We start from the raw sequence: 21,355 nt of genomic DNA, 5'->3' as shown, positions 1-21,355 counted from the left end.
TAATCTTAGTATTGTATGTGGATGATCTCTTTCTGACAGGATCATCCAGGCTCATTGGGGACTGCAACAAGAATCTAGCCATAGAATTCGATATGAAGGATTTGGGACGAATGCATTACTTACTAGGGTTGGTAGTTTGGCAGCAGAAGGGAGAAATCTTCCTTGGGCAAGGGAGGTATGCTACAGAAAACCTGAAAAGATTCGGGATGGAGGACTATAGACCCATGGCTCTCCAATGATCACCAACTGGAAGAAGATTGATGCATCAGAAGACAAGGATGTTGATCCCATCCTATACAGGCAGCTCATAGGGTCCCTAATTTATCTAGTCAATACAAGGCCAGACATTTGCTACACTGTCAACACCCTCAATCAGTTCATGCTGGAACCGAAGAGGGCACACTGGGCAGCAGCCAGATAATTTACAGGGAACAGTCGACTATGGACTCTTGTACACCAAAGGTAAGGATATCAGTTTGAGTGGATTTACTGATGCAGATTGGGCAGGAAGTTCAATGGATCAGAAAAGTACCTCTGGGTACTGTTTCAACATTGGATCAGGAATGACCTCGTAGTGCAGTAGGAAACAAAAGTTCGTGGCTCTGAGCTCATCTAAGGCAGAATATATGGCGGCTAGCACAACTTCGTGTGAGGGCATATGGCTTAGAAAACTACTTGTGAACCTATTCAGAAGGAATATGGAGACGACCAAGATCATGTGCGACAATCAGAGTTGCATCAAGCTCTCTGAGAATCCAGTGTTTCATGATAGGTCGAAGCATATTGATATCCACTGTCACTTTGTCAGGGATTGTGTCCAACGAGGAGATGTACAGTTGAGCTACACTCCTACAAGAGAACAGGTGGCAAACATCCTCACCAAGGCCCTTAGAAGGACAAAGTTTGACTACTTCAGGGAAAAGATGGGGATGGTAAAGAACTCGTTTCAGTAGCAGAAATGGGAGTGATAACAGCATGGATGCAGAAAGAGTTGTACTGCGGATGCAGTGTTGGGAGAAAGGACCAGCAGCAGCACGGATGCAGAGGGAGTTGTCGTACAGATGCAGCGGTGGCAGTAGCAAAGCCATGGGCAACAGTACATGATACAGTAGTACAGAGGATGTTGGGCAGGGAGGCTTAGCATCAGCACAGGGACCGATGCCGGATGGTCAGGGTAATACTCAGTGAGGAGTATTACTAGAGCACAGTCCTCGCTAAGAGGGATTGTTGATTTGGGGTAGCATCGGAAGTAGTTGCATTGCGGATGCAGTGTTGGGAGAAAGGACCAGCAGCAGCACGGATGCAGAGAGAGTTGTCGTACAGATGCAGTGATGGCAGTAGTAAAGCCATGGGCAGCAGTACAGGATACAGCAGTGCAGAGGATGTTGGGCAGGGAAGCTCAGCATCAGCACAGGGACCGATGCCAGATGGTTAGGGTAATACTCAGTGAGGAGTATAACTAGAGCACAATCCTCGCTAAGAGGGAGTGTTGATTAGGGGTAGCATCGGATGTGCTCTAGCCACGAAAATTGGTGGAGAGCCTAAAGCACATGAGATCTCCAATGCCCAGAAATGGTTTGGGGAGATTCTAAACAGTTTGGGAGATATTAAAATAATTAATATTTTTAATGGAGTCCCTAAGTCTAAACTTAGGGAAAATAAAATATTAATGTAAATTAATATAAAACTGGGTTAGAAGGGTCCAAAAGTCATGGATCAAGCCAGACCTAATCTTAGCCGTTGATTAGGGACTTAATCTTGTTCGTTGATTTGTCAACGAGAAAAGTATAAAAGGAGGCTTGAGGGTCACTTGGAGAACACACTGAGGGAGACCAGTCAGTTCAATTTCTGGAGCGGAGTTAGCTGAGAAATTCGAACTAGTGGTCTGGTGAGCAGTCAGGAGGCAGCAAGTACGGAACAGAGAGACGGGATCATCCACTGGAGATTAGCGCTGAGGCGGGAGAGGTAGACGCAAGGCATTTCCAACAGACGCAGAGGCAGCAAGAGACTGCGCGGGGCCTGCGTGGGTGACACAAAGAGGCCCAGGGTTGACACAGTCAAGCAGGGGCTGACGCAGAGTGTCTGGGAGCCACATAGAGGTCAGCCAAGCTGACGCTAGCACTGGGAGAAGTGCTGGAGAATTTTTCTCTCTGTGGGTAAGCCAGTTTGGCACCCTGTTGTACTGAAGAATTGCTGAATAATAAAATCCTCCCTTGCTGCACTGGTTTTCCCACATTGGGATTTTCCGAGGACTGTTGTCCAAAATATCTGTGTCAATGTGTTGATTCTTGTACATGTGTTTGTTTATGTATTACGGTGTGATATCTGCAGCAGAATTTATTTTAATGTTTATTGAAGGAATTTCATAAATAACTTATTGAAGAATAAGTAGGAAAAATAAATCAGAGGTTGCAGTGATAGAATTTTCACATGTATTTGTAGCTTCTCCCCAGAGGAACTTCGGCAGCTTTTGATCATGTAGCATAGCTTGCGCAGCTTCCACGATGGACTTGTTCTTTCTTTCAACCATACCATTTTGCTCGCCATTATAAGGTACGATAGTTTCCTTCTTGATTAAAGCCTGCTTGCAAAAGTCAACGAACTCATTTAACGTATATTCTCCACCATTGTCGAACCTGAAGACTTTGATCTTCTTCCCTATTTGATTTTCTGTTAGCGCCTTGAATTCCTTGAACATATCAAAAGCCTCATCCTTATGCTTCAAGTAGAATATCCATGTCTTCCTAGAGATGTCATCAATAAAGATTATGTAGTAGAGATATCGATAAAGTGCACCAGCATAGGTCCAAACAGGTCAGAATGAATAAGTTGAAGAATATCACTGGTCTTGTTCTTGCTGGAGGGGAATGGTCCCCTTGTCTTCTTTCCACTGGCACATCCCGGACATACTCCATCATGACTAGCTTGAACATCAGGCATCCCAAAAACCAACTTCTTTAATTTCGACAAGGCTTCATAATGTAGATGTGCCAACCTTCGATGCCATAGCTCACTTTGATGATTGATGTCATGAACCATTGCTAGCAGAGGTCTTCCATTAACTCTATAGAGTCCTTCAATTTGAGATCCCAAAGTAAAAGCATCTCTCATGCGAGATTCCATAGGCTAGGTAAGGATCTTTCCTCTTATGAAGGCTACTCTCATCCCTTTGTCTTCCAAGGAAGATATAGATACCAAGTTCTTCTTTAGTCTTGGAACATACATCACATCATGAAAAAGAATGGATTCAGCAGAGTCCAAATGAAATTTGACAGAACCAAAACCCTTCACACGATGAGTAGTGTCGTCTCCAAGGATGAATTCCCGGTATCCAGAGAAATGTCTAGAAGCCCCACTATCTACCAACCAACTATCATAGGAATCCAGAGGGGAAGAACTAGAAAGAGCATAAATGAGAATATATTCAGATTGACTAACAACTGCATTATTTTCATACCTAGAGTTCCTAGACCTCTTTTGAGGATGATGACATTCTTCACGGCCATTTGGAGCATCTCTTCTTCTATCATTTGCTCTTCTTCGATCATCTCCTCTTCTTCTATCATTGAACCTATTGTTGTTGAAGCCACGGTTGGACCTTGGAGCATTCCTCTTTTCTAGGCATTCTCGGGCATAGTGACCATGCTTGTGACAGTTGTAGCACTCAACTTTTGATAATTCCCTTTTGAATCTTCTATTGGAGTCCCTGGAATCTAGAGGAGGCCTTCTTGAACCAAATTGTCTTCCTCTTCCTTTCTCTTCTTGTCTTGAGCAACAAATGTGGAGTGCTCTCCTTCTTCATGCTTTTGAATCCTTCCTCTGGCAATCATCCTGGTCTCCTCTTGAGTGCATTTACCAACGAGCTTATCAAATGTCGGAAGAACATTATTGTTGCTTAGAGCAATAATGAAGTAATAAAGGTTTCCCAAATAGGAGGAAGACCTTTAAGAGTCATCACCACCAGTTCATTGTCAGATATTTGTTCACCAACAGATTGCAATTGATCCCTTAGGCAAGATACCTTCATGATATAGGATTGCATGGATTCCCCCTCGTTCATCTTCATCTCTTTGAGTTGATTTTTCAAGGAGAGGATATGATTCAAGTTGTTGACCTCATATATCCCAACCAGCTTGTCATAAATATTGTTAGACTTCTTCAAGCTTCCAAAATAAACAAGTAAATGATCTTGCAAACCATCAATGAGAATTTTCTTGGCTTCACCAAGAATGAGGCAGATCACAACCTATACTTCTTGTTGGTTGGATCTGAGCCCCTCATTTTGGTGTTGTATGTGGACAATCTCATTCTGACAAGTGCAGAGAGATTGATTGCAAGTTGCAAGTTAGATCTAGTGTTAGAATTTGAGATGAAGGATATCGAGCCTGTGCATTACTTTTCGAGACTTGATACTTTTTGAAACTTGAAGTTTAGCAGCAACCGAGCGAGATCTTCCTCGAAGAAGAGAAGTATATTCTAGAGATCCCAAAGAGATTTAGGGTGAAGGACAACAAACCGATGGCCACTCCAATGGTGACCAACCTAAAGAATATTGATTCTTTAGTTTCAAAGTTGACAGACTTCAAAAAGTACAAGCAGTTGACTGGCTCATTGATGTATCTGGTCAACACTTGACCAAACATCAACTTTGTTGTTAACAACTTGTGCCAGTGCATGGGGGAACCAAGGGAGGTTCACTAGGTTGCAGCAAAGCATGTGCTCAGATATTTGCAGGGCACAGTAGGATATGGTTTGAAGTACCTTGGTGGAGATTGTGTAAGGTTGCAAGGGTACTCAGATTCAGACTGGGCAGGCAGTGATATAGATCGAAAGAGCACCTCTAAATGCTACTTTAGTTTGGGGTCAGCAGGAAGCCAACCTCAAGAATTCACATTATTAATTATTAAGTAAAGTGAACATTTTTTTATTAAAGTGACTTTTAGTTAATAAAGTGACTAAAGTGGGTCACTTAATAATTTAATTAAAAAAAATCCATTAATCACACGGTTAGATCTCAACCATTGAATATTAGGGTTTTGGCTCATGTCAAAGTTATAAAAGAGAGGGCAAAGTATACATAGACATTCATTTCACAAGTCATGTGAATCAAGGAGAAAATAAGAGATCTGATTTTCAACCATTGGTGAGGATTTCAGCAGTAGTTCAGCAAGAAGAAGGCAGTCAGTATTCAGCAAGACAGGCAACCAGTCAGTAGGAAGGAAAAGTGCAGCTATACAGCCCAGCAAAGTAGGTCGTACAGTTGTCTGTACGGATTACATACTGTCATATGGATTAGAGGGCAGGTTGCCTCAATTTCCATGGAGACTGAGATTTTCAAGTTTGTTGTTCATTGGATTAATTTCTCAGGGCCATTTTCCCTATAAGGGAGCTCTAGTAAGTTCTGAATATAATTTTAAATGATGAACTGATCTAGAAGAGTAGAATTAAGTTGTGCATTGTGTGTGATTGTTTTTCTCGTTTTCTGCTGCATGCACAAGTTAATGATTCTAGCAAGTAACTAGATATGATCTATTTGCTTAGATCATTAGTTTTAGGATAATTTAACAAACAATAGGTCAGAGGAAAGCTTTTTTGGATTAATCACATATGTTTTTTGGCGTCAACATTTCGAACCCTCAATTGTGGTTCATCATCAGGAGGTAGGCATGACTGTGGAGTTTAGTGATGATGCTACTTATATAGTGAAAGGAGTTGGCTCCATTTCCTTCCAAATGCTTTCAAGTGATCTTCTTTACTTCACTGATGCTTTATTGGTTCCTGGTTTGAAGAATCATCTTCTTCTAGTTTCTTATATGATGGATGCGCAAGATGCATTTGAGGGTAAACAATGTACCATCAGTGAATATAGTCCATCTAATCCAAGGAGTTTGGCTAGAAGGGTGAGAAAAGGCAGCTCTTACAAGTTACCTGTTAATCTAGTAGCACTTGTACAATGCACATTCATTCCAATGAGAAGTTGTATGAGCTTCTAGATTTGAGGAGGCTCACGAGCATGTATGAGTGCCCAGATCTTCAATGAGGATGTGTATACCTACTAAAAGATATGCTAGTCATATTGCATTAGTTTATTCCATCTGTGTGTCTTCTAGTTATCTTGTGGAGTGTTACTGCAAAATCTAGCACCTTAGTGCAAAGGCTCACTAAGTATTCTAGATTAAGAGCAACAATTGCACCAGTCACCATTATCACCATAGCAATTGTTCCCTTGTACATTAGTGTTTCTCCACCCCCTCCCCTTGTTCTTCATCATTTTAGTTTCTCTCTCTTGTATTGAAGGCAATAGGTTTTCTTGGAATTAGAGCATCATCAATACTAGAGTTGGGGTTTCACCTGTTGGAGACACCAGAGCTATGGTTTTGTGACTAAACCCTAGATTGTACTTGTTGAGCAGTGGAGTAGATGAAACATCTTGCCTTGGAGCACTTATTATTGTGATGCTTGCCTGTTGAACCTCCTTAGTGTTGGCTAAGGTTTCTCTTAGTTTTCCCTAGCAGGGGTTTTGGAGAACTAAAGGATTGTACCAGCCTTGGGATGAGGCCATGGTATGTACATGAACTTCACATTTACACACACACAAACATAAATTAAGTTTTCGGCAGTCCAAAATTGTTTTATTGCAGGTTTGATTTCCAGCAATCTTTTTATTAATGGTTCAGTAATTTCCAGCACTTGTATCTCTTGCTGATTTGACTTAAATTAAGGCTGAAATTGTTAAGTGTAATCTTGAGAAAGATGGGGAAGATTTCCTGTAAGTGAATTTCAGGTCTGATTTATGCATGATAAGATTGTCCTAAGGGGCATAAACTTGTTGGCACACATTTGGTAAATTTTCTCTCGGATCACCTTGTTGATTAGGTTGTTAGGAGGTGACGTATCATCCACTATTGCTGCCATTTTATCATATTTCTTAACAACCCTAAGATTGAGTAAGATCCAGAAAACCTCCAGGAAAGAGGTTAAACTTTTGAAGTTGCATTAATTGCCTCTATTCACAAAAGATTTACAATATTTCCATTGTCACTGTATTCTATTAAGAAATTCTATAAAAAATTATCAACATTTGTTTCTTTAAACTCAAGTGGTTTTGGGTAGGTTGGAAAGAAAAATATATTCAATCAATCTTCAGTAACTAAATAAAGATCAATAGAGAAATTAATAAAAACCATTAAAAATAACTTTAAATTACAGGAAGCTAATGGAATACCTGGATGAAGTAGAGAGATATTGGCACACATCAAACTCTCCATCAGAAAAATCATGCAGTTGGCCCTTAACACTTACGCTAATTGCAAATATTACAGTGATTACTAAACCCAAATGAAATTTCATTCTTCCCATATCCTGCATTAAACAAAACAAAGGACAAGTTTTATTGAGAATTGTGAGTCTAAAATTTCTACGGATTTTTGCATACAAATTGTATTATAGAGACAAGAGTTAAATGCATTAAAGAAAATGGTAACTGTCTGGATTTTTATTATGCTAAGTATAATTGACAGTAGTGTGAATATCAAGGGAACCATCAAGTTATATCTATCAAATTGTGTGCTCAAAAATGAAATGAAATTATATCAATGTCTACAAATGACCAAAATAGGTCAATGGGACTTGTAAGTACAACCTTTGACAACATTAATAAGGAGTGCCTATAGCATCTTCTATGCAACTCTAAAATTTAAGGTTAAGGAAAGAAAGAAAGGAGTGGAGAACCCAAAACTGTAGCGCTAGAAAGTGAAGTAGATAATACTCCAAGAGAACAAAAAAAACTGCTAGGGACAATCTTGCACAATGATAGATCTAGACAACAGCCAAGACAACAAAGATCAAGAGATGGAAACATCCTGGCTAGCATCTGAATCAGAAGAGGAGCAATTGTCATCCACCACCACAAATGTGCTAAGGCTGAGCCCAATAGAACACTGCTAGAATTCATTTGAAATATAAACCTATTGGAAGCAACGAAAGGTGTACTATCCTCTAAAGTTTAGGGGGTTTCTATGGACCTTTGGTAGGTATTGTGACTCAAAATGGCTTTTGAACACACAACATGAGTCCTCGTAAACCCTTTGATTTCCTTACAAAAAGTACAACATGGGTAAAAAATATGAAGATGGTCAGTCAATTGGATGTAGCCCGAGTGGTTATGAGGAAAATTTGCTACCCTCACCATCCAAATTCAAATCCCACTTTATAACATCTTTGCTCTTATAGGGCCAATTGTTGATGAGCTCTATATGATCTGTTCATGAGTTGTTGACCTAGCTTTGTGCCCTAAAGAATCTAGGGTTTATACTAGGTGCCATCCTCACAATGGGAAGTGCCCAGGAGGTTTCCCCAAAGATTCATTACTTGGGAAAAAAAGAACAGGAAAATGCGGTTCAAAGTTTTTACAATAATATGTAATGTTCCTTTTTCTAGTGTTCCTTATGGCATGGTTAGGATCAGTGTTGCGAACATCTCGATAACATCCCAATTTTATCTTAAAATCACGATTTTTTGCCCTAGCCGATGTTTGCTGATTTTTACTGATTTTTTCCCGATTTTTACGATTTTTTGGTTTTTCGGACCCTTGCCGATTTTATCCCGATACCAATGTTCGCAACATTGGTTAGGATGGACTTTCAGAGTTGGGGGCAGACAGGTCACAGGTGCAAGTTTGCATCATCGACGGGCCCATGGGCTTTTGGTGGCGTTTTGAGGAGTTTTTATGAGGTCCTATGGCATTCGCTTGGTATATTCCATCATCCACACAGTTTGCCTTTTGTTCTGTGGCATTCCGACAACTTTCAAAAAACAAAGTTAATATTGGGTTTGACTCAATTAATTACGCTTAAGGTGGCATTTTGGGAAGAATACTTGGTAGAACACCTTAGTGTAATAGCTCGTTGGAACCAGAATGAGAAGATCTACAGGACGGGATAGTTAGAAGTGATTTTCAGTGACCTGAGGAGACATGGTAGCCAATTTACCCTTTTCCCGCATTAAAAAGAATATTTTAATTGAAATAAAAGAGGGAAAAGTGCTCCATGATTAAAATAATAATAAAATTGGAGGTTCTAGAGGGGTCCATCAAATTTATAAAAGAGGAGGAGGAGGCCATTAGAGGACATCTTGGATTTGATATTACTTCTTGTATGAGAGGTTGAGAACCCGGTTCTCTACTTCATTGGTAGCCCCAAGACGGAAACCCTCGGGTGCTAGTGGGTGTTGGACAAAAACCCAACACTCTTGAGGAGATTTCACTCAAAAATCTCACAGTGCTTCAATGGAGTTTGGAGAGAGCAGTTTTGTCGTAGCCGATTTGCAGCAGCGTTCTCACCGAGCCATCTACATCATTGCCACAACCATTCATCAGTTGGGTCACAGATCTTTTTATGGGTTTTGCTCACTTGCTTGGCAAGCTCAGGTTCCACTATTCCTTCATGTTGATGTTATCTTTCAGTGGATTAATAAAATGGCTCAGTGATTTTATCGGCATCTATTTGTGTATTATTTGTGGTTGTGTGTCTATTTATGTTTATTTTGTTGTTCAAGTTTATTTCTGGTATCTACTATTCAAATTCCCATTTGGGACATTACATAATAAACGTCCTTTTACGTTTCAAACACATTCTAGTTTAATTTGCTTTAAAATTACATAAAAATATATATATTTTTTAAAATATTAAAAACAAAAAACATTGGAAGAAATCTACAAATCTAGAGCTCAAAATTGAAGTAGCAAAGAACCAAAGGAGCAATTGTCATTGAATATATCATTTTAAATATTATTTAAATTTATAATTTTCTTCCATAAAGTAGAGTCAAATAAAGAACAAAAAATTAAAAGGAATAGAATAACACCACAATAATATGACCAAATCTCAAGATTATATTTTATGAATAAAATGTTCCTAACAATTACATTCATGAAATAACAAGCATCTCACAACCTTAAGCTAAAGACTCCATCAATTCTACTCAGAGCTCTACTCAAATTTTTTGAGATTGTTACCCACCAAAAGTGGGTGACCCCTAGGAGAAACGTTTCTCCTCTTCATCTCTTCCAGGCTTCCAGCTAGTAGCCTGTTGAAAATTCGCAGCTCAAGGGTGAATTTACTTATCTAAAATCTCATTTCTGACAAATTTGTAGTGACTTTCTAAAAATAGAAAGTCATGTTTAGCATCTCAAGTATGACTTTCCAAAAATAATAAATCACCTTGCATCAATTGGTAGTCAAGTATAGTTGATGAAAAAACACTTAAATTATCATTAATCAATCCTAATAGTTCAATCTTGACTTAATCATCAATATTATTATTATTATTATTATTACTACTACTACTACTACTATTATCCTTTATCATACTATTATATTATTATTAAAAGGGAATTCATGTCTCTCAATCATGGCTCTCAATCATAGCACTCAATCATGTCATATGTAACTCCCCTCAATTAATGCATATGATACTCTCTCTTACTTAATGGATACGTTACACTCTCTCTTACGCACTCATTAAAAGCATGGCATATTCCTCTTACACACTCATTAAAGTATGTTATAAAAGATTTCTCTAATGCACTCTTTAATGCATCTTTTACATTCTCTCCTTTATGACACAAGTTACTAAGGCATGTGTTTCTCTCCTTAATGGCATAAGTTACTCTCCCCTAAATGGCATATGTTACTCTTCCTCAAGGCATGTGTATTGCTCCTCCTTTACGACAAGAATTCGTTGCTCCTCCTATATATGTACCTCATATCATCTCATCTCCTTACTACTTGTGCATTGTGAAAAAGAATTTGAACATGAGAGAGAGAGTTGGAGAGACTTGAAGAAGTTTGTGAGAGAGAGACTTGGAGAGTAAGAGCAAGACTTGGTGAGCCAAGGTTGATTCAGTGTTTCAATGTTGATTCAGTTGACAGGAAGGTTGATTCAGTGTTTGCATCTGTTGGTGCTACCAGTGATCTTTATGCTACAATTTGTTCAGATTTTGGTGAACTTACTCATTCTCTTGATCTCTCATTGTACTTTGTATCTTTGTTGAACTATTGATATATAATATAAGAAGAATCTGGTTGGGTTTTCCCCTGGTCATTGGACCTAAATTCTCTATGCCTTATCTTCTTCTTGGTTGTCTTCAACTGTGCATTTGGTTTATGTTCTATCTACAATTGCTTAACTAATATTGCAGCAAAAAGAAGTTTTGGAATAAGTAATTGTTACAGCATGGAACAACAAAATTTTAACACAACAGACCCAAAGAGCCACCTTGTAGCCGATGTGAGATGCCATTCATATCCCCGCCATCTCAGTCATATGTTTCCTCGCCCATTTGTCAAGAGCACATGTTGGAAGGTGGGCTTCTGATCAAAAGGTACTTTATTCATTATGCAATCGGGTGCTTATGCTTGTTTGTATTTGGGCATTTTGGCATGGATTATGAGGTGACCTAAAGGAAAGAAGGGTTTTGGCCACAGTCTTGTTCCTTCACCTTAAATGGGGAATTAATTTTCAATCCTGGTCCAGTGGGACCACCCCTAATGGCCCATGGCTTTAGGAAGGGGCACTACTTGGGAATCCATGATTGAGATAGTGTGTCCCATCTATCCCTTTTCCATACTTATCACTTCCCTTCGTACATTACAAGCCCTTATTCCACCTCCATTCTTCGGGTCAACTGACCATTGGTTCATTGGGATTTGGCATCCACACATCCTCATACCTTCGATAGGGTCTGGAAATGCACCTTGGGAGGTTGATGCAGCTAAAAGAAAAAGAAAGAGCATACAATGGCCATAAGAAAAACAAAAGGAAAAATCAAAATGCAAAAGATAGTCGGGACTTACAGAATTAGCACGTGGGCCAATGTTGCCCTAAGCCCCTATCACATAGAAGACAAGGAACCCTTGCATGTCCCAACCCCTTATGGGCGATAAATTGCCCCATCCTAAAGGGGGTAAGAACTGTTATACATCATACAAAGCAAGCTCTCGTTCCTCAAGCTACGAGCAATAATATCAAGAAAAATCAAGAAAAAGTAAAAGGTGATATATAAAGGGGTGGAAATGTTGATTTGAGGTAGCATCGGATGTGCTCTAGCCACGAAAATTGGTGGAGAGGCTAAAGCACATAAGATCTCCAAGACCCAGAAATGGTTTGGGCAGAATCTAACTGGTTTGGGAGATATTAAAATAATTAATATTTTTAATGGAGTTCTTAAGTCTAAACTTAAGGAAAATAAAATATTAATGGGTATTAATATAAAACTGAGTTAGAATGGCCCAAAAGTCATGGATCAAGCCAAATCTAATCTTAGTCATTGATTAGAGATTTAATCTCAACCGTTGATGGACCAACGAGAAAAGTATAAGAGGAGACTTGAGGGTCAGTTGGAGAATACACCGAGAGAGATCAAGAACTTGATTTTTTAGGGCAGGATTTGCTGAGGAAATTGAGTGAGTGATCAGAGTTGCAGCTGAGGGGCAGTGAATACATTGCAGAGAGGCAGAGTTAATACCAGGAGGATCAGCGCAAAGCCGGGAGAGGAACGCAGAGCCAGCTAGAGGCCATGCAGAGGCAGCCAGGAGCTGCGCAGAGCCAGAGAGGGCCAGCGTGTGAGACACAGAGGGTCCAGTGTCTGATGCAAAGGCTCCAAAACCTGACGCAGAGCCCAGAGAGGCTGACGCTGGGCCAGAGAGGCTGATGCAGGGCCTAGAGGCAATGCTGGGAGGATTTCATGGGACAGATTGGGAGCTGGAGAGCCGGATAGGGTGACGCAGTCCCTATCAGGGTGACACAGAGCAGCAGAAGTTGCATTGTTGTTGTGGGATCGTTCATCCGATGTTTTAGCCAGAATATATGTCTCCGACTGAGAGGTGCTACTGCCGAGGGCATTCTCTGTTGGGTGAGCCATTTCTAGCACCCAGGTTGTATTCTGAAACTGCATAATAATAAAACCCTCTGAATAGCTGCACCGGTTTTCTCGCATTGGGTTTTTTCGAGAACATTAGTAGAAAAACAACAGTGTCACTTGTGTGCTTGTTTACTTTCAATTGATGATCTATATGTGTTGACACTGTACTTGTATTTATTTTCATATTTACATTGTAAATAACTTGTTAAGTAATTGAACAAGTAGGAAGAAATAAATCAGATAGTACAGGAAGAATTTCTAACGGATTAAACTTAGAAATTTCAACATGGTATCAGAGCGTGGTTGCAAATCACAAGATAACTAAAGACATTAGCCGAGCAGAGTAGTAGCAGCAGAAAACAGTTGTCCCGAGTGACAGAAGGTGTTCCTAGCAGAAAGCAGCAAGGAAGGGGTGACGCAGAGTGCCTGTGTCATCAGTTCGAGCCAGAAAGAGGATCAGCGTAGTGGTAGAGAGGAGCAGACCTGACCTACGCAGTGCCTAGTTATCTTTCTCAGCCAGGAATGATTGACGTTGTGGCCAGGAGTTGCAGCTTTTGCCAGTGCCAGGATTGCGCAGAGCCTAGAGGCTCAGTTCTTCAAGTTACTGAGGTATAGGTCGCCGCGGATAATTTGCAGAGCAAAGCTGGTGGGATACTATGGTCAGAACAGTACCTAACAGGGCAAGACCAAGGAGGAGGGATTTCCAGAAAGGAAATCGAGACTCAGAGGGAGTCAAACCGAGGACTTCCAGGAGGGAAGTAAAGATACTCAAAGGAGTTGAAAGAAGAGCAGCAAGATGGCAGTGAATGGGTTGAGAGATCATGATAGACTAGACGGAGCTTCCAACTTTGTAGTCTGGAAGGCCAGGATCTTGTCCATTCTAGACAGGTATCACATCAAGCACTTCGCCTTGAAAACAATAGCGATCCCAATTGACCCAGCTGAAAATGAGAAGTATGAGGAGGCAATGGCCAAGGCAAAGTGCATCATCCTTGATGGGGTCAAGGATCATGTGGTGTCGCATATTGCCGAGAAGGACACGGCAAATGAGATGTGGGAGGCCCTAAAGAAATTGTACCAGCATACTTCCGTGCAGAGGAAGATGTTACTTGAAAATCAGTTGCAGTCATACCAGATGCAGAAGGGAGAGCAGATAGATGTCTTCCTCGGTGGATTGAAGGAGATCTGTGATCAACTAACTTCCATAGGGGCCACACCGGATCAGGAACTGATGGTGAGGACCGCATTGAACGCAGTCTCAGAGGATTGGGAGGTATTTATCCAGAGCATACTGGGTAGGTCAAGCTTTCCAGATTGGGAGGAACTGTGGGCGGCTCTTCGTCAAGAAGAGACCAGACGGGTGACCAAGGCGAGAAGTAGCAGAAAAGGGGTCAGAATCAAGAAGGAGGAAGAAGAAGAAGTGGCTCTCGCATCAACGGGAAAGCAGGAGAGAGAAAAAAGAAGGACCTCTCCAAGGTCAAATGCTTCCATTGTGGGGAACTGGGTCACTATGCGAACCAATGTCCGAGGAAGAAGAGTAAGGGAGAGGCTTCTGAGACCAAGGTAAAGCCAGGGAGGGCGGAGAAAGAAGTGGAGACAGATGACCACTGTGCCATGAGTGCTCATGCGCCACTTGAGAGGAAGTGGGGAGACATCAAGTAGTAGTCAGACGAACTGCAAACAATGAGGGGCAGGATCCTTGAGGTACCCAACTTCTTGGATTATACCTTGCTACGAGAGCCCCGAAGAGAAGTAGCAGGACTGGCGGATGTCGGTAGAGACAAATGCAGTGGATTGACAGAGGGTGCTACAGTGCAGGAGTCTTGAGACAGCGTGAAGTAACAGTGCGAGATGCATGGAGTTGTTGCAACAGCGCAGAGGTCAGTAGAGGGAGCACTTGTCAGCGACAAAGGGAGCTTCAGCGTCGGGAGTGTTTCTAGCCTGACAGAGATGTCGGAGTTGGGAGGATCAATTACTTACTTCTCAGTAACTGAGTTGCAATGCAGAAATTAGCAGTGGCAGTGCTATGGGCAGCATGATGAGAGGGGATGCACTGCAGATGCAGCAGTGGCAATGGCAGGGCCATGGGCAGCAACACGGATGCAGAGGTAGCTGTCGTACAGATGCAGTAGTGGCAATGGCAAGGCCATGGGCAGTAGTACAAGATGCAGCAGTGCAGAGGATGTTGGACGGTGAGGCATAGCATCAGCACAGGGACCGATGCTGGAATGATCAGGGTGATACTCAGTGAGGAGTATTACTAGAGTACAGTCCTCGCTAAGAGGGAGTGTTGATTTGGGGTAGCATCGTATGTGCTCTAGCCACGAAAATTGGTGGAGAGGCTAAAGCACATGAGATCTCCAAGACCCGGAAATGGTTTGGGAAAAATCTAACCAGTTTGGTAGATATTAAAATAATTAATATTTTTAATGGAGTTCCTAAGTCTAAACTTGGGAAAAAATAAAATATTAATGGGTATTAATATAAAACTGGGTTAGAATGGTCCAAAAGTCATGGATCAAGCCAAATCTAATTTTAGCAGTTGATTAGAGATTTAATCTCGGCCATTGATGGACCAACGAGAAAAGTATAAGAGGAGGCTTGAGGGTCAGTTGGAGAATAAACCGAGAGAGATCAAGAACTCGATTTTCTGGTGCAGGCTTTGCTGAGGAAATTGAATGAGTATCATACTTGCAGCTGAGGGGCAGTGAATACATAGCAGAGAAGCAGAGTTAGTACCAAGAGGATCAGTGCAGAGTCGGGAGAGGGATGCAGAGCTAGCTAGAGGCCACGTAGAGGCAGCGAGGAGCTGTGCAGAGCCAGAGAGGGTCAGCGTGTGAGACGCAGAGGCTCCAGAAGCTAACGCAGAGCCCAGAGAGGCTGACGTTGGGCCAATGATGCAAGGCCTAGAGGCAATGCTGGGAGCATTTCATGGGACAGACTGAGAGCTGGAGAGCTGGATAGGGTGACACAGTCCCTATCAGAGTGACGCAGAGCAGCAGAAGCTGCATTATTGTTGTGGGATCATTCATCCGGTGTTTTAGCTGGAATATCTGTCTCCGACTGAGAGGTACTACTGCCAAGGGCATTCTTTGTTGGGTGAGCCATTTCTGGCACCCAGGTTGTATTCTGAAATTGCATAATAATAAAACCCTCTGAATAGCTGCACCGGTTTTCCCTCATTGGGTTTTTCCGGGGACATTAGTCCAAAAACAACGGTGTCACTTGTGTGCTTGTTTACTTTCAGTTGATAATCTGTATGTGTTGATAATATACTTGTATTTATTTTCAGTGTTTACATGGTAAATAACTTGTTAAGTAATTGAACAAGTAGGAAGAAATAAATCAGATAGTACAAGAAGAATAACGGGTTAAACCTAGAAATTTCAACAGGAAAACAAAATACGAGGTAACTCATGCATCCACGATTACTTCCTCCTCACATCTATACACCCAGGATGAGGTATCACATCATAGTTGGTCCCTTTGACCATGGCACTTGGCCATGGAGTTCCTTTTCTCCCCCTTCGTTCCATCATTATTCACATGGTACCTATCGATTAAAGGGAGGACTGAGGACATGTCACTTCCTATGGGGGTTGGAAACACCTAATAGGACCATATATTAGCCACTCCTACCTAGGGAGGTAACACCATTACTTGACTAAGGCCCTAATTTTGGAAGAAAAACCAAATATGAAGTATTATTATGCCCATTTCTTTCATGCTTGGTCGACTTAGATGCACTAATGATTAATGTACCTGATGATGAAGTTTCACCAATGGATATTGTGTGTGATTGGAAAGTGGTTCCATATATAGGTCTAGGCAACTTAATTGGGGTCCAGTTCCTCCAGAGGTACATATTGACACCCATAGGTGATGTGTTGAGAGCCATGGTACTCTAGAGCATTTTAGAGCATCATTCATAGCCATGGACACCTACAGCACCCACAACGTCTACAATTTTCCCTATATTATCCATGGGGTGATGCACCTCAACCAGTATACCCCCAACCGGCTTAGCACTTCATGAGGGCCAGGCAGTTGATCCAGGGCCCAGATGAGGTTTTCTCCTACCTTGAGGCATGGGAGGGATAGCACCATATTTAGTGCCCTCAACATTGGAGCAGAGACGGATATTTCACTACTTGGAGACCCATGAGACCTAGTTTTGTGCCCCAAACCATTTTGGAAGTCCACAGAATGATTTGCACCGAGACAAAGGGGCCAACCCCTCCATCATGATTTTAGAGGCCCTCTACACTTGACATGGCACAAGAAGGCCTCAACATTAGCCCTCTAGAGGCCTACACATGCATGATGTCTACATTTTGGCCCTCTTGTTGGAGATTTATCTTTATTTCACATTGGTTACTAGGTCGGCTTGTGACCTAGAGGCTTTCTTGCACATTATTTTATAATTTTAGGGGCTTGTAGGCAAAATTAGACCTAAGAGGACTCATATATATTAGTGAGATGTCATTTCATCTCACATCATCACACTTCTTTGGATTTTCGACCTCCTTAGAGAGACTCGCACTTCTTGTTCTCTTGGATTATATTGGATCTTGGATGCACTTTGACATTTGGAGCTGATTTTTGGATATTCTTTGGAGTTATTCTTGGCATAATGGATGGATTTCTTGCATAATTGTCTTGTAAGTGCTCTTAATTGTTGAAGATCTTTGTTTCTATGTCTAATGTATGGAATGATTAATTCTAGTTTATGCTAAATTGTGCCCTAAATTTTGTTGAATATCTATTGAATGCTAGCTAAAGGAAAATTGCATGCATTACTCATACATGACATTGTAAGAATTGTCCTAGTGGTGAAACTCTTTGAAGCTCTTCCCATAAACTCCATTATTCCTTGAGTGGGTAAATGCTTGAAATTTGTGTTAGGGCATCAAATTTCAGCCTCCTTAGGAACAAGATTCTATGACATCCTTCACTCCATATACCCAAGGGACAAGGCACTAGTCCAAACCATTGGTGATCAATCCTATTTTTCATCCATTTTTTCTCCCTCCTAAAATTTGGTCCTTTTAAGGCTAGACTAGTCAACTAGGGCTTGGTGCGAAATTCTAGGGAAGGATATTTTTGGTGGCTAGAGAGCCTAAACATCAAGAGGAGTGTCTTGGCTACAAAAGATCTCATTTTGGTGTGCATCCACTTGACTTTCATCCATAGAATCTCTTGCCCTATGTGTTTTCCCTAAGAAGGAAACCCTAATTTTCTTCTTTCAACTTGAGGACTTCCTTGAAGGTTTCATGAGTCATGATCTTGTTGAAATCAATCATAGGGAACCTTTTCTCGTTGTCTTGACTTTTGGGAGCTCCAACACTCACCTAATCTATCAAACCCTAGGCCTTGTGTGCATTTTTCCAAGCCTTCTTGTAGAAAGCAAATTGCTTCCTAGTGAAGCCTTGAGCCTAATATTGAGTCTTTCTTAAGAAGATCCTAGCTTATCACCTTATCCCCTACCCTTACAATATATTTAATAGGTGATCCTAGCCTATCGAAAGTCCTCCCATTGGTGAAAGTCCGTAAAGAGAAGGGGGTTTTGGTTATGGTGATAGTGGGCCATGATGACCATTGAAGTTGCACCTAAAATTTTTGAAGACTCCTTGCCCAAGGATATGTCAAAGGCTTCATGTACCATCAGAGTTCATATATCATCAAAGTTTTTTAACTCTAACTTCTTCTTCTCATCTTCTTCTATGTTGTACTCAGATTCCGCAAGCCCTGCAGGGATGATGTAAAGTGATGCTAGTATGATGAATTGAGTCATGTAACAGGCCTAGGTAACTTGGAACATTGTCCTCAAGTGAGTTTAATCTAGAAGGTTTTTTTCACTTAGTTAATTATTAAGTACTTTCGGGCACTTAATAATTAATTGAGTTTTTTCCTCTAAGCATAACCCCAAAGCCGAAGTGTGGCTTGATGGCAAGGCTTTGGGTGAATCTTGGTGTCTAGAATCATTGTATATTACCAAACTAGATCACTCATAAATTTCGCAGAATTTGATTATGTCTAGGGGTCAATTTTTTATTTCTCTAAATTTCCTGCTAGATGGAAATTTTAATAAATTCTGATTGTAAAATGTAATAAGTGATGTCTAAAGAAATTGTATGGGGTATGTGTGCTCAAAATTACACCTCTCACCCTCAACTTTCGACTGAAACACTTTGAGGAGTAAAAGAAAGTTCTAGACCCTCAAAACCCACTTTTCCTAAATTTTGTGGAAAATGTGGCAATAAATTAGCCCAACAATTAAATAGATTGGAGAAAATAAATATCCACACATGCTAAATGATGTGGAAATGAAGTGGAAAATCATCAAAGAGTTAAAGAGTAATGTGGACTCCACCATGAACCAAGAATCAAAGAGAAACATGTGACAAAAAAGGAAAATCAAATTTCTTGGGAGAAGACAATGAGTTCTCAAGGACATACCCCACAATTTGAGGAAGATAGCTCGAGTTTCAAGCACAAGTCTTAAGTTTGGTTGGAGTTTTGATAGAGCTCACTTTGAGTGAGGTGGAGAGTGGTCTCCTACCACTCCACTTCACTCTCCCGCATGTCCCCTCATCTCAATAAAGTCTCCCTCATCAAGGATTGCATGGGCCTCTAAAGATGAAATCAAATGGCCACTTGAGAAATTCGAATTGCATGTCTTGGCATTGGGATTCTCATCCATTTGCCTTGGGATTCTCACCATTTCGCTTTGGGATTAGCTCTCACACTCCTATTTAAGTGAGCTTTCGACTCTCACTATGTATTCTTGATACTAGCTATTGTGCTTGCGGAAGTGCTACTGCTTTGTACACTTCCAAATATTAATAAACACTGGGGTTTCATTCATGAGGTGTTTTCCCTTCTTGGAGCATGGTATGATCTTGTGTTTATTTTCCTTCTATATGTGCTAAAAATATTTATTGCTTCCATATACTTGTAGAAGATATTTTGATGTAGAGTTATCTTGCATCAATACATGATTTAGAAATTGTGCTCTAGATTTAGATAGTCCTAGTAGATTTCACATAAATCTCTAGGCCTTCTTTTCATTGCATATAATTTTTAATCTATATGGAACTAATCTTTGGTTGAAGTTTTGTAGAAGGAATATCTTGTTTGGATCAAGGATCAAGCATGAGGTAAAGTCTTTGGAGAGACCAACCCACTCTTGATAAACTCTTGAAGGAACTCTCATTTGTTCTTTGAACCTCATAGTATAATCTTACAAGTGGTTTTGTAGGGGTGTTAGCCATAGAAGTGATAGACAGTGAAGTTAGAAGTGCACAAAAGTTTGGTTTTGGATCTCATATAGGACAACAAAGTACTGAAGCATGACATAAATTCAGGACCAAAATTCTCCACAATTACAGAGGTCGAAATTTTCTATCATTGCAGGGCCAGAGTTAAATTGCAGGACCAAAGTTTCTTCCTATAATTGCAGAAGCCAAAGTTGGTTAAAGAAGGATCGAAACTCTTATTCTTGAAGATCAATATTGGAAGAAGACTACTTCAACTGAAAGGCTGACTTGATGGATGGAGAGAGGTTTAGGTCAAGAGTCTTGGTTGTCTCACTATGATTTGAATCTACTAAAGGAAGAGTTCTTGACTGGGTTTTCCCCTACCTAGGGGTTTTTCCCTGGCTGAGCGCCTATATCTTGTGTTCTCTTGTGTTTTTGTGCTTTGGCAATTGTCTTGATGATAATAATGTAATAACAAAGAAGAAGAAGAAATACCTAATCACAAGAAATTGTCAAGTAATAGAGAAATCAAATTAATAAAAAGCCCTATCAGTATTGCCCTAGATTTCTCAACAAGATCAAGCGTGAAGGGAAGTCTTTGGAGAGAACAACCCACTCTTGATAAGCTCTTGAAGGAACTCTCATTTGTTCTTTGAACCTCATAGTCTAATCTTACAAGTGGTTTTGCAAGGGCGTTAGCCATAGCTTGTATACAAGCCAAGTATTCTCAAATTTAAATCATTTTTTTTAAATCTTAGGCCTCACTTGTTTCCAATTTGTTATCCCAAGAGTTTGATGATAACCAAGCAAAAAGGAGAGTTTACTCATACTCTTTAGCTTGGCTCTTGTAGATTAGATTTTGTATATATATTGCATTTCCTTGACTAACTTTCCACTAATATTTGACATGTCTTGCAGCCCTTGTTTGAAGTGTTTGATAACTCATTTTTGTGGAAGCTTGAGGGAGTTTTCACTTGAAACATCTAACACGTTGTTTGCAGGACCTTGGCACATGTTTTGGGCTGAATTTTAAGGAGGCCGTGGGCATCTAAAGACACTAATTTTCTGTTAGGCCGAGTTGCATTTGAGGGCAGCAATTTTTTTGGCTAGGTCGTGGGCTTTAGGAGGCTCATCCTCCCTTGTCCAAGTGAAACTTTCCACCATTTTTAAGGCT

General features: G+C 40.7%; 1 protein-coding gene across 2 annotated transcripts in view; it reads right to left on the bottom strand.

Annotated features, from left to right (window-relative positions):
* LOC149150406 (uncharacterized) overlaps positions 1–21,355 on the bottom strand; it is a 247,810-nt gene that overhangs the window by 149,588 nt on the left and 76,867 nt on the right. For both annotated transcript variants that reach the window (XM_089441556.1, XM_089441557.1), the window contains exon 2: positions 7,226–7,362. In XM_089441556.1, the coding sequence (XP_089297682.1) occupies positions 7,226–7,280 (55 nt within the window). In that variant the 5' untranslated portion in view covers positions 7,281–7,362. The remainder of the gene's footprint in view (positions 1–7,225; positions 7,363–21,355) is intronic.

This window comes from Pinus tabuliformis, chromosome 9 (assembly GCF_031772625.1).
Source record: "Pinus tabuliformis cultivar Carrire ecotype Pingquan chromosome 9, CPIR1, whole genome shotgun sequence".
In the NCBI taxonomy this organism is placed as follows: domain Eukaryota; kingdom Viridiplantae; phylum Streptophyta; class Pinopsida; order Pinales; family Pinaceae; genus Pinus; species Pinus tabuliformis.
Note: the sequence above shows the minus strand (reverse complement) of the source record. Positions and strands in the feature narration are given on the sequence as shown.